We start from the raw sequence: 13,725 nt of genomic DNA on the forward strand, positions 1-13,725 counted from the left end.
TTTGTATGCCATGTCCTCAGCCTGAAGGTTGGTTGGATCTCTAAACCTAAGGCCACACAGAAAGCAGGTTTAAGCTTGGAGCAGTAACAAGCGAAAGCAAGTGGGGAAAATCAGCGTTGAGCTGCATTGGTACATTATCCAGACAGAAAGGATTATTGCAACAGCGATTGTACAGACATACCACTGGTGCTATCACGATTTGCAAGATTATTGTTGCTAAGCGATGTTTTGACAGTCTGAAGACAGTGGACTCGTGAAATTTAATTTACTATGAGAAGAACTGGGCGAGTTTAATAACTTGTATAAAGAATTACCCAACTGCAATGACCAATTTTTTCCAATACTTTCATATGTCTGTAGAGACATTTGATAGTTTATTACAAAAACTAAAACCTGGGTTGCAGAGAATGGAACTAAAGTACAGAAGCATCATGGTAGAGGAGACACTTGTCATTACCTTGAAGTAAATAAAATACAAACACTGGTTGTATTGTATTTATTGATGAACTAAAAGGAGGATAGTTTCATATGAAGTAAAGAAAGCAACAATACGTCAGTACATAAATTGTTGCATTTTTTTATTAAATGAAAGCCTAGTTTCATATAAAGGTTAAAAATCATTATTGTTGTCCATTATTCCGAGTATCATTTATATCATCAGTCGGGTAACATTCCTGTCTTTAAAATATTTGTGAGATAGATCCCACAGCACCGGTCGTTTAAAAACCGATAAAATCAATTCCTCTGTTCCAAAAGACATGGTGAGCTTGGGACAAAACGCTTACGGCTGAGCTGCAAGAAACACTGACTTGAAGCGGCGTTGGGCAGTAGAGCTGGTTCTGCTCTCTGTCTGGCCGTGCCCATATTCAACTGCTGGCTGGATTCTATGCGCTCAATTACTTAGGATCACTTGTTAATGCTTGCTGCTTCAAAATGCTTTCTGTGTGGCGTTTTCCTGACAGTCTGACATCCTTGACTGAGGCAGTTTGATCTTCAAATTGGACTTAAATTCATATTAGAGCCTGGGATTCAACCCAAACCAGCTATGAAGGATAACCCCTTGTCTGCTCAATTTCTTAATAGGATTGTTAATGGTGAAGAACAGTCAGGACTGAAAATCTCATTGTTTTGCTCCTACAGTCGTAATGTGCTGTATATGAAGCATCAGAAGAAAATATACGGAATGTTACACATCGTGCATAATTTTATAATCTTGCTATGCTTTTTAGCATAACCTAGAGTGAAACTGAAGCAGTGCTGCATTGTTAAATTCATAGTAGGTTCTACTGTTAAACAGACTGTATGACAACACAGATGTTATTGGGGAAGATGATCTTAATCATTATGAAAATCTTTTGTGCATAGAGAATCCTTGTGCCCAGGAATTTCTAGATCCTTAATTTTTTTTTTTTTTTTTTTTTTTAAATTCCTGGACCAAATGCTGTGTTTAAATTAAACATTGCAATGTTGTGCTATTGGTGTGCAGGCAGCCAGCGAAGCAGCTGATGTTCCAGCACCCACACCTGTACCAGAACAAGCTCCAGTCCCAGCCCCTGCCCCTGAGGCAACCACAGACAAGCTGGTTAGTTCAGTAAAATAATGCATGATGGGGGGTATGGTGTGGCTTTCTTTATTAGTGTCTAACTTCTTTCAGCTGGACACTTTTCTACTAGTGTGAAAGGTCTTCATTATAATATTCCTCTTTCTTTACAGAGGTTGCACCTGTGGTCTTCTTTCTTACTTAATGACTGTATATTTCTACTTCAGTGCAGTTAACTTTAATTGTCTCAAGTCTAGTCCACTTTAAGATAAACTGTATAATATTGAATTGACATATCCTCCTTCAAGATGGTTGCAGTGTCATTTCTTCAGAACGATGATCAGTACTCAAACTTTACCTGATGAGTGGCTGCATTTGCTTGGCTTGTAACAGGCTATACTGAAGTTTGATGACTACAAATAGTTGGAAATGTTTCTGAGAATATTCTCTTATAAAACTTGTTTTTCCACAAGTACATGGAATTTACTTCCATAGTTTTCTCTTCTTGTACTAGAATTCTTACCCTTTACTTTTAGGCTTACATATATACATGCAGTTTTCTTAGTTCTATCTTTCGGTTAAAGTTTCTACAATCATTTTGTCTTTGTCAGATACACAATCATTATCTTTGTACATAAACACTTCCTTCATTTCTAATGCGAGGTCATGAATGTATGAGAAGCGTCAAACTTCTTTGACTTACATTGTTCACTACATGACAAACATTGGTTTTCTTGTCCTGGAGTTGAAATGATCATCTTAACTTTTCCTTAATGCACTTGACTGTAAAATTGCCCGGGAGATGAATCTACATATTTTCTTAGGACGGTGGATGTAGGCCTATAAATAGGCAAAAATAAATCTCTCATTATATATATTTTGTTTTAACCAACGTCAGAAGTGATCCAATAAACAGTGTTGTTTTAATTGTCAGTTGTGGTTCTTGGTTCATATTTTTAGTATTGAATGTGTTCTTTCAGGATTTTCTTTTGGATCTCTCAGTAATTTGTTACAGCTAATCAAAATTAAAATCTTTGCTAAACTACTTTAACATGTCACACCTACGGTACAGTTTCCTTGTGGCGTAGGTTTGTTCTTAGGAGTTTTAACTCAAAACTCTCCGTGGTCCTATAGCCTTGGCCTACCAAGGGATCCTACCATTATTATTATTATTATTATTATTATTATTATTATTATTATTATTATTATCATCATCACTAACTGCATGTCAATATGGTTGCAGGTTACTTTAATACTGGGAAAATGTCTGTTTTGAAATATAATTATGCTAACAGGACAGAAAAAATAATTGCTCACCAGATTTAACTAGCCATTCTTCCTAAGAACAAAAGAGATGAGAAATTACTCTGATTTTAGAGAAATTTAAAAAAAAAACAGTTTTAGAAGAATGGTTATTGAAAAATCTGTGATTTATAAGCAAGGTTTAGATTGTGTTAAGTGGTAACCAGTTTAATACTACTCTGGAGCTGCCAAATATTGAGCTGCAGGATACTGGCCTTCCTACCTATTAGTGTCTGTAGTTAGATGGAGTGCTTTGATAATAATTTACATTGGAAGATCATTAAAATTTAATTCATTTTACACTACTACAAAATAGTGTGTTGATTGCTTTAAGAATACAAAGATAATTAATACATATTCATATAAAGAGATTTATCTGCAAAACTCCTCCAAATTACTGTAAAATAGAATAATTTTATTTATCTATCTACAGGATAACCAGATTTCAGATGATGCAATAGAAAATTAAATTGCTAACTGCAATAAGATAAAATTTACAGATAAATACACATGTACACGTATGTACAAATATACATCCTCACAGATTTTCTGCATATATGATACATTTTACACAAAATTACCATGTTCCATCCCTGAAATCCAAAATAGTAACTCTGAATATCACCTGTCCTTGAATATATCACTTCATGTAATGAAGGTATATTTTAGAAGTGAAGCTTCCACGGTATGTAGCATTATTCCGTTCTTTTTCCGGGTGGAACAGTGTTATTTTCTGTTCATTACATACAGTTTGCCGACGTTTCGAATACATTGTAATAAAGGTTTGCTGCCTGGGAGACTGATTACCTCGGATCAAGTAGGGGTATTTCAGTCGCCTTGACAAAGGATACTGCAATATATTCCAAACGTTGGCAAACTGTTCGTGATGTACAGAAAACACAGTTAACCCAGAAAAAGAACTATATAAGGTAAATTAGAAATGAAACATAATTCCAAGCCTTCATCAGACAAGGGCATCCAGAATTTGTACAGAACGTAGCAATTATTATTTAAGAGCTCGGTTACGGAGTTGAAGACCTGCTAAAGTGGTGCCATCTAGTCTGCCCATCAGTTGTGCCATCCAGGTCGTGGTGATTATTGTTTTAAGAGGAAGTACAACTAGGCAACCATCCTCTATATAACACTGATCAGGGAGAAAAATGGTAGGGGCCAGACACTTCAAAAAAATTACAGTATCTGCCAAAGAAAGGAGGAGGCCACGAAGGGCATGAGAAACGAGACTCCCTAGGTCTCCATACGTAATACCGTCGGGGTCTGAAAAGAACAGGTAGGTGGGGTCGTGCCGTCCAGCAGTGCTGCTGTACATTTCCTTGATGGGTTAGCTTTGTACTGCTGTCTAGCAGAGATGAGTGGCAGCGGTGGACAGGCCCTAGAGGAACGTGTGCTTTAATGTGTAGAAGCACATTTTCTTGGACTTGCAGAGAAAATGCAAATGTGGTGGTGATTGTTAGAAAAGGTACAATTGGGCAACCATCCTCTATATAACTCTAATCAGAGAGAGAATTGCAAAGGATCTGACACTTCGAAAAATGATGGTATCGGCCAAAGAAAGACAAGGGCCACGAAGGGCGTGATAATGAGACTCCGTAGGATGCGCAAACCTAATACTGTTAGGGTCAAAAAGAAAAGGTTGACAAAGGGAGGTCCAATAGGATAAATGAAAATGAGAAGCCTGGCACAAGCAAATGGAAGGCTGAGGGCCCCGTGGTCACCAACACACTCTCCGAAGTTAAGAGGCCCTGGGATCCCTTTTAGTCTCCTCTTACAACAGGCAGGCACCATCCCAACCCACAGGGGAGAAAAGGCATGACTGTTCCTTGAAAACTGAATTAAAAGTCCACACATTGTGCTTTATTTTGTGCTAGGACAAATAATCGACATACATGATTGGCATGACATGGGGTTTTATTGACACCAAAATAAACTACACAAAATGATCATCAGATGGCACTGGACAGCAACACGTCAGAGATGCCATAGGAGTCCCGTCTACGATGTAAAAGGACCTGATATAGATGTTAATTCCCATAGGGAACCTGAAATATTCGTCTCGAATGAGTAAATTTATAAAACCAACATAAATGGTCCATTATTGGACATTATAAATTTTCCAGCTAACTCATTCCTGGTTGCCTGGTTAGCTGGAAAATTTATAATGTCCAATAACGGACCATTTATATTGGTATTATAAAAGGACATGTCGTGAGAGAGGGCATCAGCTGATGGTACCAGTAAAGGCACCGCTAGTGAAGGTTTATCTACTTCATTTTGGTGTCTATAAAACCCCATATCATGGCAGTCGTGTCAACTATTTCCAATATTCTCTGAAGTATTGCCTCGTCTAATGTTAACGGACTTTAGGGTCACCCTGTATTTTCAGGTCAGTATTTTGAAATGAAACGCTCGTGTGACAGTTCTCTATGAGAAAGTTGTGCAAAATTTTATGAAATCATCCCGTGGTTTACAGAAGATGCCATTACAGATAGATATAATTTCATTAGAGATAGTCTGTGGATCCAGCTGTTTAAATTGAATGGGTGAAAACCATAACGGTATAAGTAGCATTTTGTTCATTCAGAGAAAAAGGCATTTATACATCTTAACACTCATATAAAGCATGGTATTTGTAGTTATACCATCCATCACTAGAGCGCAGAATATTACCGCTATCACTTGTATCTCTTTGCTGGTGAAGAGATACATCCTCCTAGAGTTACATCCTGCACTTAACTCACTTTCTTTTAAATGTCACTTATACCGTTATGGTTTTCATCCATTCAATTATGCTTTGGAATCTTAGTTAAAACCTGGGCTTAATGATCCTTACAGTAAACAAGTATAAATATTCCCATCCGTGAAAAATACCAGACATTCAACCGAGATAAGAATAACATGTGATGGATAGCACCAACTTTGAAGAGGCTCATATAAAACAACTTCACCAGTCTTGGTGGACTGAAAAAATAATTATGACGGAGAATATCTTGAAGTGTTTTGTTTATAAATGTTTGTTTCATTATCTAATGCTTCATTGTTTTCACTAGACACATGGATCATAAAGTATGGAGTGGTGTTTGCTTTAGCTGTGACACATGGACTAAGTGTAAATATTTACACTGGGAGGGGGAGAGACAAGATTGATGTGTTCGGTCATTTACACAAAGACTTAGTGGGAGGTTCGGATCCTCCTAAGAATTAATTTCCAGGTGGCAAACGCATGTGGGGTGTTTGAAATAGATATTTACTCCAGATCAATGTTTTTAACTGCAGCCTATGATCACAAGATTAGAAACCATTCAATAAAACTGCAGACTTGTTACAGTTACATTGAGTTTTTACAGTCTGACGCTGATAGCTGGTGGGGAGGCCTTACAATTGCTAATCACTATAATAGTTTGCCAAAAGCCTGGGTGCAGTTCCAAACCTCTGCAGTGCTAATTCGCAGCATTTCAACCCTCGGATGGAGATGTTAAGCCGTTGGTGGTGTTCGACAAGAGTAGACTGTGCACCGACACAGGATTTTTCTTTTCCTTCTTCTAACACTGATATGCAGTCATCACATTGGACACAGGAACATATACACTCTTCACCTTTGAGGGAAGGACTAACAGTTGGTGTGCACAAATAAAGATTGCAGTCTGCCCATCATCACATCCAGTGGATCGTATCAGTGTCCAGACATTCGAAGGAACACACACATACACATTGAGTGTATGTCAACCTTTCCTTACTCCAGTTCATTTTTTATTTTGAACAGATAATAAATTAGTCTTCTAAATCTTATGTCATTCCAAGCCATCGCAACTGACAGCTCGGAACATTTCACTGTTTGTCTCTTGCTCCCAAATCTTCCCAGGCCAAAGGTTGCAACATTCTCATAATTGTACTTGTTTGTCCGAAATGACTGAGGATCTTTACCAATTCTAGAATTGAATAATCTTGGTGAGGGTCCCATACAACAGAATCATACCTTTAAATGGTGTCTTATACGCTTTCTCCGTTACATCTTTACTACAACCACTAAATACCCTTACAAAGAGATCTGGAACGGTTATTTACAATGCTGTTTATGTGGTTACCACAATGAAGATATTTCTTTATAGTATCGCCTAAGTACAGTACTTGCAGTGATTGCCATGAGTTAGTCATCCTATAAACACAGGAATTAAAACCGTGGGAACTTCTCTTGGTGAAATTTAGCTTGACTTATACCCCATTTACCACATTGTTTGCTGTCCATCTTGCAACTTTGTCAGGGTCTTCTTACATTTGCTCACAATCTTGTAACTTATTTATTACTCGATACACTATATCATCTGCAATTCCAGTTCTTTACTCATAAAATGTTCATACATAAGAAAATGCAGTGAACACAGAGGTCCAATAATACTGGCTTGCAGGACAAACGCTCCCTCCTCGGTCATTTCGAACAAACAAGTAGTACCTAGTCTAACCATAAATACTTTTACAATTTAAAACGTTAAAAATGCAAATATTATGATAAGTATTTTAATTTGCTGTTAGTATGTTGTTTTTACAGGCATTCTTTACACAAATCACCAATCACTTTTTGAAATGGTCACCTTTGGCACTGATACAGGCTCTGAGTCTTTGTGGACATTCGTTATGCGTAAGATTCCAAGAAATATTCAGTAAAGAAAAACAAATCCTTATTACCTGCTCAGTGTTTTTACACAGTGCTAAAAAGTGCAAAGACTGATATGTTTTCTTAAAACTGATCCTACTACGTATAAAATGTTAATGGCCTTTGGCAGTAAATCACAATTGTGAACACGCAATTTTAAAAAACCACTCGCGCAGAAAATACAGAACAACGCTTAGTTGTCTCGCACGGAGCAAACATCCGGGCTCAGACAACCTACCTGCCACAGTCGATAACTTGTGATGACTAATTCCGCACAGAGTGATGCCAAATGAATGAGAAGGAAGGTATAGGGGTGGACAGCTTTGCCTGTTGAAGGCAACAAGTTCTGTCGTGTGAAGTAACAGAAGGAAAAATTAAGATGACCTTCCCCCTTCCACTTCAATAACTTCAATTTGTTTGTCTGCACCTGTCCTTACAAAACAAGTGACTTTTTTTTTTAAAGTCAATCTCCTCTGAAAGTTAAGTTTTTGTTGTGATGCCAAAAAAGAAAAGTATACCCTGAATGATAAATTGAACATATCAATCATGTTAAGAACAGAATGTCGAACGTGTGAGCTTTTGGCTAGCAGTGTCCTTAATAAAATTGTTCTCTTGTAGCCTACTAATTCCCCACCCCTGTGCATACATGAGGTTTCTCAAGAAGACACAAGAATTCCAATTAATGATATGAAATACTTCCATACATGGCATGAACTTAGGTTCCATATAGAGAAAATGGCATAATTATAAAAATGAATCGGTGACTACATTGTAGACATTAAGTGTTTTTTTTTTTTAAGTGTAGAAAATGTATTGTTAAAGTTCAGCAAGTGTACATAATTTTTCAGTTACTGTAGGACAAACTTCCAGAGTGTTTTTACTTTCAGTTATACGGTCATATTGTTTTATAATTCAAATTTTGTTGCCATTTTTGGTGCAGATGACCTCTTACTTGTCTATTCTAAATTTACACTTGATTTCAACATTCTTACTTTGACTTCAATGGTGCATTTCTTTGGCGTGGAATAAACTCCATGGTTATAACATTACAATGATTGGTTCTTGTCCCTTATTAGCATACTGTTATTTTTTCATTTGAATAAATCTCCTTAGAATACTGTGAATTTGCTTTAAAATTGGTCACCAAACATGTAAAAGGACACTGTTTTCTGCTAAATAAGATGAGCTACAGGACAAAATCAAGACTATTAATTGAACTCCGATATTTCCTCCATGCGTGACCAATAGTGCAATAATTCTCTTGAGATTTTATAAAGGTTGAAGTTAGTTCCAGTGTAGTGCTGAATACTGAAGGAGATTACTTTCTTCATCTCTGAATTTGTGTATTGTTATATAGTTCCCTGTCAAGTTCCTGAAACTTATGAGGTATATAGGACTATTGACTGGTTTTAAGATAGAAATTCTGTTTATTTCTTTCTTTGGAGAGATATCTTTGGATAAAGTGCTTGAAAAGCCTTACAATTGTTCTGCATTAAATCATAGTGAATAATGTTTTTGGAAATGTATGAGACACACGCAGTAACAAAGAAATATATAAAACATGCATTAGGATTTCATATGCCATTCGAAAGCAAAGAGTTAAATTTTTTTGATATATTTCAAGAATGTCTGATGACAGACTAGCTAAGAAAATCTTTAACCACTTCAATAAGCCCAGTAGGAAAGGCAGCTCTTACGAAAAATGGTTTAACATGAAGAAGGATTTGCAAGAAGTGAACATCACACACAAAGACATCCATAATTGAACCACCTTCAGAAAAAAGTTGCACACATGTAAGGGTTTCCTAGAGCCAGAAACAGCGACCAAGAAGAAACAACGGACGGCTGAAAGGAAAGAAGCAGCAAGCAGGAGGATGGAGTCCTGGTGCCAAAGAAAACTTTAATCATGAGGAGTTATTTACGTGGTTCACAGCTGGCCAAAACCGATAAAAGAAGAATGCTTTCGGACTTGATACATGGAGTTCCTTGAGATGGCAGCAGTTGAAGATTCATGCCAAGACTGATTAATTTTCCTGGAAATCCATTAAAGATGTCAAAATTGTTAAAATTTTGCAGACTTTTTTCTTTCAATGGCCATTTTCCACAGCTCCGAATTTTCATAAGGATATGGAACATGATCCCCAGAAACTACAGAATCAGTCTGCTTGGAAAATTTTGATTATGTGTATAGTTTGTTCTGTATTTGTAGAACTGAGAGTTGGCTATGCAGTTTGGGTCGCGTAGCTATCGCTTGCATTCAGGAGATGGAAGTTTCCAGCCCCGCTGTTGGAAGCCCTGAAGATGGCTTTCCATAGTTTTCCATTTTTATATCAGGCCTTACCTGTACCATAATTAAGGCCACAGTCTCTTCCTCCCCAGTCCTAGCCCTTTCCTATCCCATTATCACCATAAGACCCTGTCTCTGTTGGTGCAACATAAAACAGCAAAAAAATATATTTAAAGAACTTGGGAAAAATGAAAATAATTTAGACTTTTTTTTCTTGACTGTTTTTAGAAAAATATAAATAGGGGACCTGGAACACTGGACCGACAATAACTTGTTGAGTTGTAATCTGTGCATTCATCTCTACGTGCACCTAACTTGAAATATCCTCCTTTAGTAGTTCGATTATAAATGCACCTTCTGTTGAAAGTTTCTTAGGAATTTGTTCCTTTATGATGTTGGTAACAGTGTGAAATGTTTTCTTACAGGACTTAAATTTTAACATGCATTACAGTTAAATTGGTGCTTCAGATGGTAGAAGCATAACATTGCAGTAGGAACAATTTGATGTGTAGTTTAGTTAGAGCTATCTTAATTGGGTGTATGTACAGAATTTTTTTTTTTTTTTTTTTCAAAGACCACTTAATGAAAATATTCTTCCATCTTTTTCAGGCAAGCACTGAATCTACAGAGTCGCCAAATAAATCTCCTGTCGAAGAATAAAGAAGTGTTTCGACATAATTGTTCCCGTATTAAGAATGTGGTTTTGTCTAGTGAGATGGACAAACGATTAACATGGTTTTTGGACCATTCCTAAAGATGCAAGCAACAAATTGCGAGCGCACAGACACACACAAATAGACCAAGGTTAATATAAGTGAATTTCTTTTTTTAAAGTGATTTTTGGGCCAGTCCTCGTTGGAAAGAAAAATGTGCTTGTGCCTTGAAGCAGCATCTGCCCGCAGCGGAGACGCGCAGCTCGTCACGATCCAACCCGCTGCCAACAACAAACATCATCTCGTACCGAGAAAAGTAAATATTTGTATGGAAGTTGAGAAATACTCAAGATTTTTAAAGAACTCGTTAAGAGAATACCACTAACAAAACCTTACTAACTTGGCATTATTTGTGTCGTGTAGTTATGATCGAGAGATCCAATGTTAATGGATTTCTGTACTCCTAAACAAAAGAAACAAAAACATGATTAAAATGTATTTTGGTAATATTTTGTTAGTGGCAAGTATACAATTTGTAAAGTATCGTAGGTGGGAGTAAATATAGATGATGCTTGTCATTGTAGTATCGTAAGTGGGAATGGGTTTTTCTATAAATTTCTATGTAGATCTGAGTTTATTAAAAAACTGTAGTTAACATCACATCACACATACAAAAAGGGAAAATTTTTGGATGAGTTTTTTGACAATTTTTCCAGAACTATTTTCTTACACATGTTTTTGTATGTCCATTTAAATATTTTGTATTGTTGACTGAGTTTTCTGCTTTGTTAGATTTAGAGAGTATTAAAGGACCAAAATAGGTTATTAGTTTTTGTATTATGTTTTTTCAAAAAACCTGCTGGTCCAAACTTTTGAGAGGAAACTCAATTAACGAACAATATTATGCAAAGTTTCTACATTGTCTAAGATCTCCAGTGAAATATATACATATATTTCTAGACAGTGTTTTTGTATCTTTCTTGCTGCCATTTTCTACAACTTTGTATGCTTAGTGTTTTTGATCACCATAGCCTGGATCAGTTTTCATATTCTTCACTAGTTTCAATTTCTCTTGAAGCTAAATTCATGTTATACAACACAAATTATTTTTAATTAAAATATTAGTTTCAGCCTTTGTATAAAGAATTTGTAAATGTGTCTGACACAACGAATATGATATCTGATAAAACAAAAAGTCATGGTTGTTCTTGTCTAGTAGTATGAACAGAATCTGATTATTGGAATAATTGACAGTGTAAATATTTAATAAAAATTGAAAATATATGTTGAAATCTTAAATCTAATGTTTTAAATTAAGTTTAAGATTATTTGATTTTGCATTCAGATAATGTTTGAAATCCTAACTTGAATGTGATCATGCTATAACCAGTGTATAGGAACATATGTGGTGAGTTTATATTAAATTTCAAGAATTTTCAAGTATGTGGAATAAGTGAGCATCTCAAAGTCCATTGAACAGTGATAGTATTTGTAAGAAATAAACAATTAAAAAAAGTGAATAACTTCCCACTGTCCCCTTATAATATCAGATTTAGGAAACCCCATCATAATAATTACTGTTACTATAATTGTCATGTGTAAATGTTGAATCTATTATAGTGGAGGGTGTTCCCCCCCCCCCCCCTCTCACCTCCGAACCACATCTCCCAATTTGGACAAATTTCTGTGATTGTTTAAATCATATTTCAAGTCTGAGCCCTACTACAGTTTTTATGCAGAAAATTTGTACAGTCATTTTAGTAAGCTTTTTCTTTTTTCTGCTTTGTTCTTAAAAAAAGCTGATCACTTTGTACAATGGTTAATGTCCATTCCCTTCCCTTCCATTACTATGAATATGTAGAGTAAAATATTATAATAGTGGTGCTTTAAAGGCCATTTTCTGTATGTGAAGAAAAAAAAAAGTAAAATGATTTATAAACTATAATTGCTTGCTCACTCATTCCTCTCCCTATAATCAATACATTCTTTTCATTGTTCAGCTATGGAGGGTGGGGTTGCTGTGGATGAGTCTGTATGGCATTCACGATCTTGCACACCTGCCTGCTACGGTAACGCTTTCTAGGACTTACTTCAGTGAAACATTCCTTTTCACAGTGTGACCCTGGAAGAATATCCTGAAAATTAATAAGACTGCAGGGACAGTTCTATTTAAGATTCCAGGATTTAGACAGTTGCCTCCATTTCGCATTTGCTACTCCATTCTCGGTAAAAGTTAATTCACTCTGTCAAACTGGAGATCATTAATTTCTAGCTGAAAGAGCTCTCAAATTGTTGCCCCTTCAGATGAATTTTTAGGTGCAGAAAGAGGGAAGAGTCTGGCAGTGACAGTGGAAAGTGCGAAGGATACTCCAAAGCAGTTGTGTTGTGCCTGGTAAGATCATTTTTTTACACACATAGACTGATGTGTAGATGCACTGTCATTGTCCATCTCCTCCGGTAGTTACGTTCATGCTGCATCTGCGAGGCGACGAAGGATCTGCTTGTATTTCTATTTACATTGCGTGGCCTTCAGGTGTAAATTCATGGCACACAAGGACATGAGCATCAAAGATTATGTCCAGCATAACTTTGGCTTTATTAATGTCCTTAGGATTATTTTTTTTTTTTTTTTTTCTGATGAGATAATCTGGATTTCCTGTCACACCTGAGTATTTTCGAACTATCTTCCATTTTGTATTGAGTTGCGATTTAAGATTCATTTAAATGAAGACACTTCAGTTTACGGTAAGTTATAAATATTCTAAACTAGATGAACATGTTTCAGTTAAACTATAAAGTTTTATTAAAATTATGAAAGACATTAAAAACTGGCGGTATGGCAGTATTATGAAACGTTAACTACAGTAATTTCCTTCACTTTCCCCCACTTTGTACAATGCACAGAATAGCCATATTTAATCTGCATTTGCAGAAACCTCCTTTATGTTCTAGGATAAATATCTTTGCCTCTATGGGCAGGTCTCTCTAGAATTATAACAGTTTTTTTGGAATAACAGCTTTATCACTTTCAATTAGTTTTGAAATCATCACACATTTTCACAGCAATTCCCTGAAATTGTTGTTCATAATTCAAGCATAAAATCCCTAACTTCATTACACTTGCCTTCAAGAAGAAACTTCCAATGAAAAGCAGTGAAATTCTTTTTTGTTGGTCAGTAACATAGAACCTCTCTGTGCTCGTTCCTGGACTATTGCTTTGTCGATTAAGCTTAAGAAGAGGGAAAAAGTCTGCTGTCTTTCATTTCAAAGACTTAAA

General features: G+C 36.1%; 1 protein-coding gene across 4 annotated transcripts in view; it reads left to right on the forward strand.

Moving 5' to 3' along the window:
• LOC136881097 (skin secretory protein xP2) overlaps window positions 1-12,393 on the forward strand; it is a 465,358-nt gene extending 452,965 nt beyond the window's left edge. For 3 of the 4 annotated variants that reach the window (XM_068229220.1, XM_067153721.2, XM_067153720.2), the window contains 2 exons: window positions 1,487-1,582; window positions 10,405-12,393. In XM_068229220.1, coding sequence (XP_068085321.1) covers window positions 1,487-1,582; window positions 10,405-10,455 — 147 coding nt within the window. In that variant the 3' untranslated portion in view covers window positions 10,456-12,393. The remainder of the gene's footprint in view (window positions 1-1,486; window positions 1,583-10,404) is intronic. The other variant, XM_067153723.2, reaches the window with a different exon arrangement.
• The last annotated feature ends 1,332 nt before the right edge of the window (window positions 12,394-13,725 follow it).

The sequence above is a fragment of the Anabrus simplex genome, chromosome 9 (genome assembly GCF_040414725.1).
Source record: "Anabrus simplex isolate iqAnaSimp1 chromosome 9, ASM4041472v1, whole genome shotgun sequence".
Lineage (NCBI taxonomy): Eukaryota > Metazoa > Arthropoda > Insecta > Orthoptera > Tettigoniidae > Anabrus > Anabrus simplex.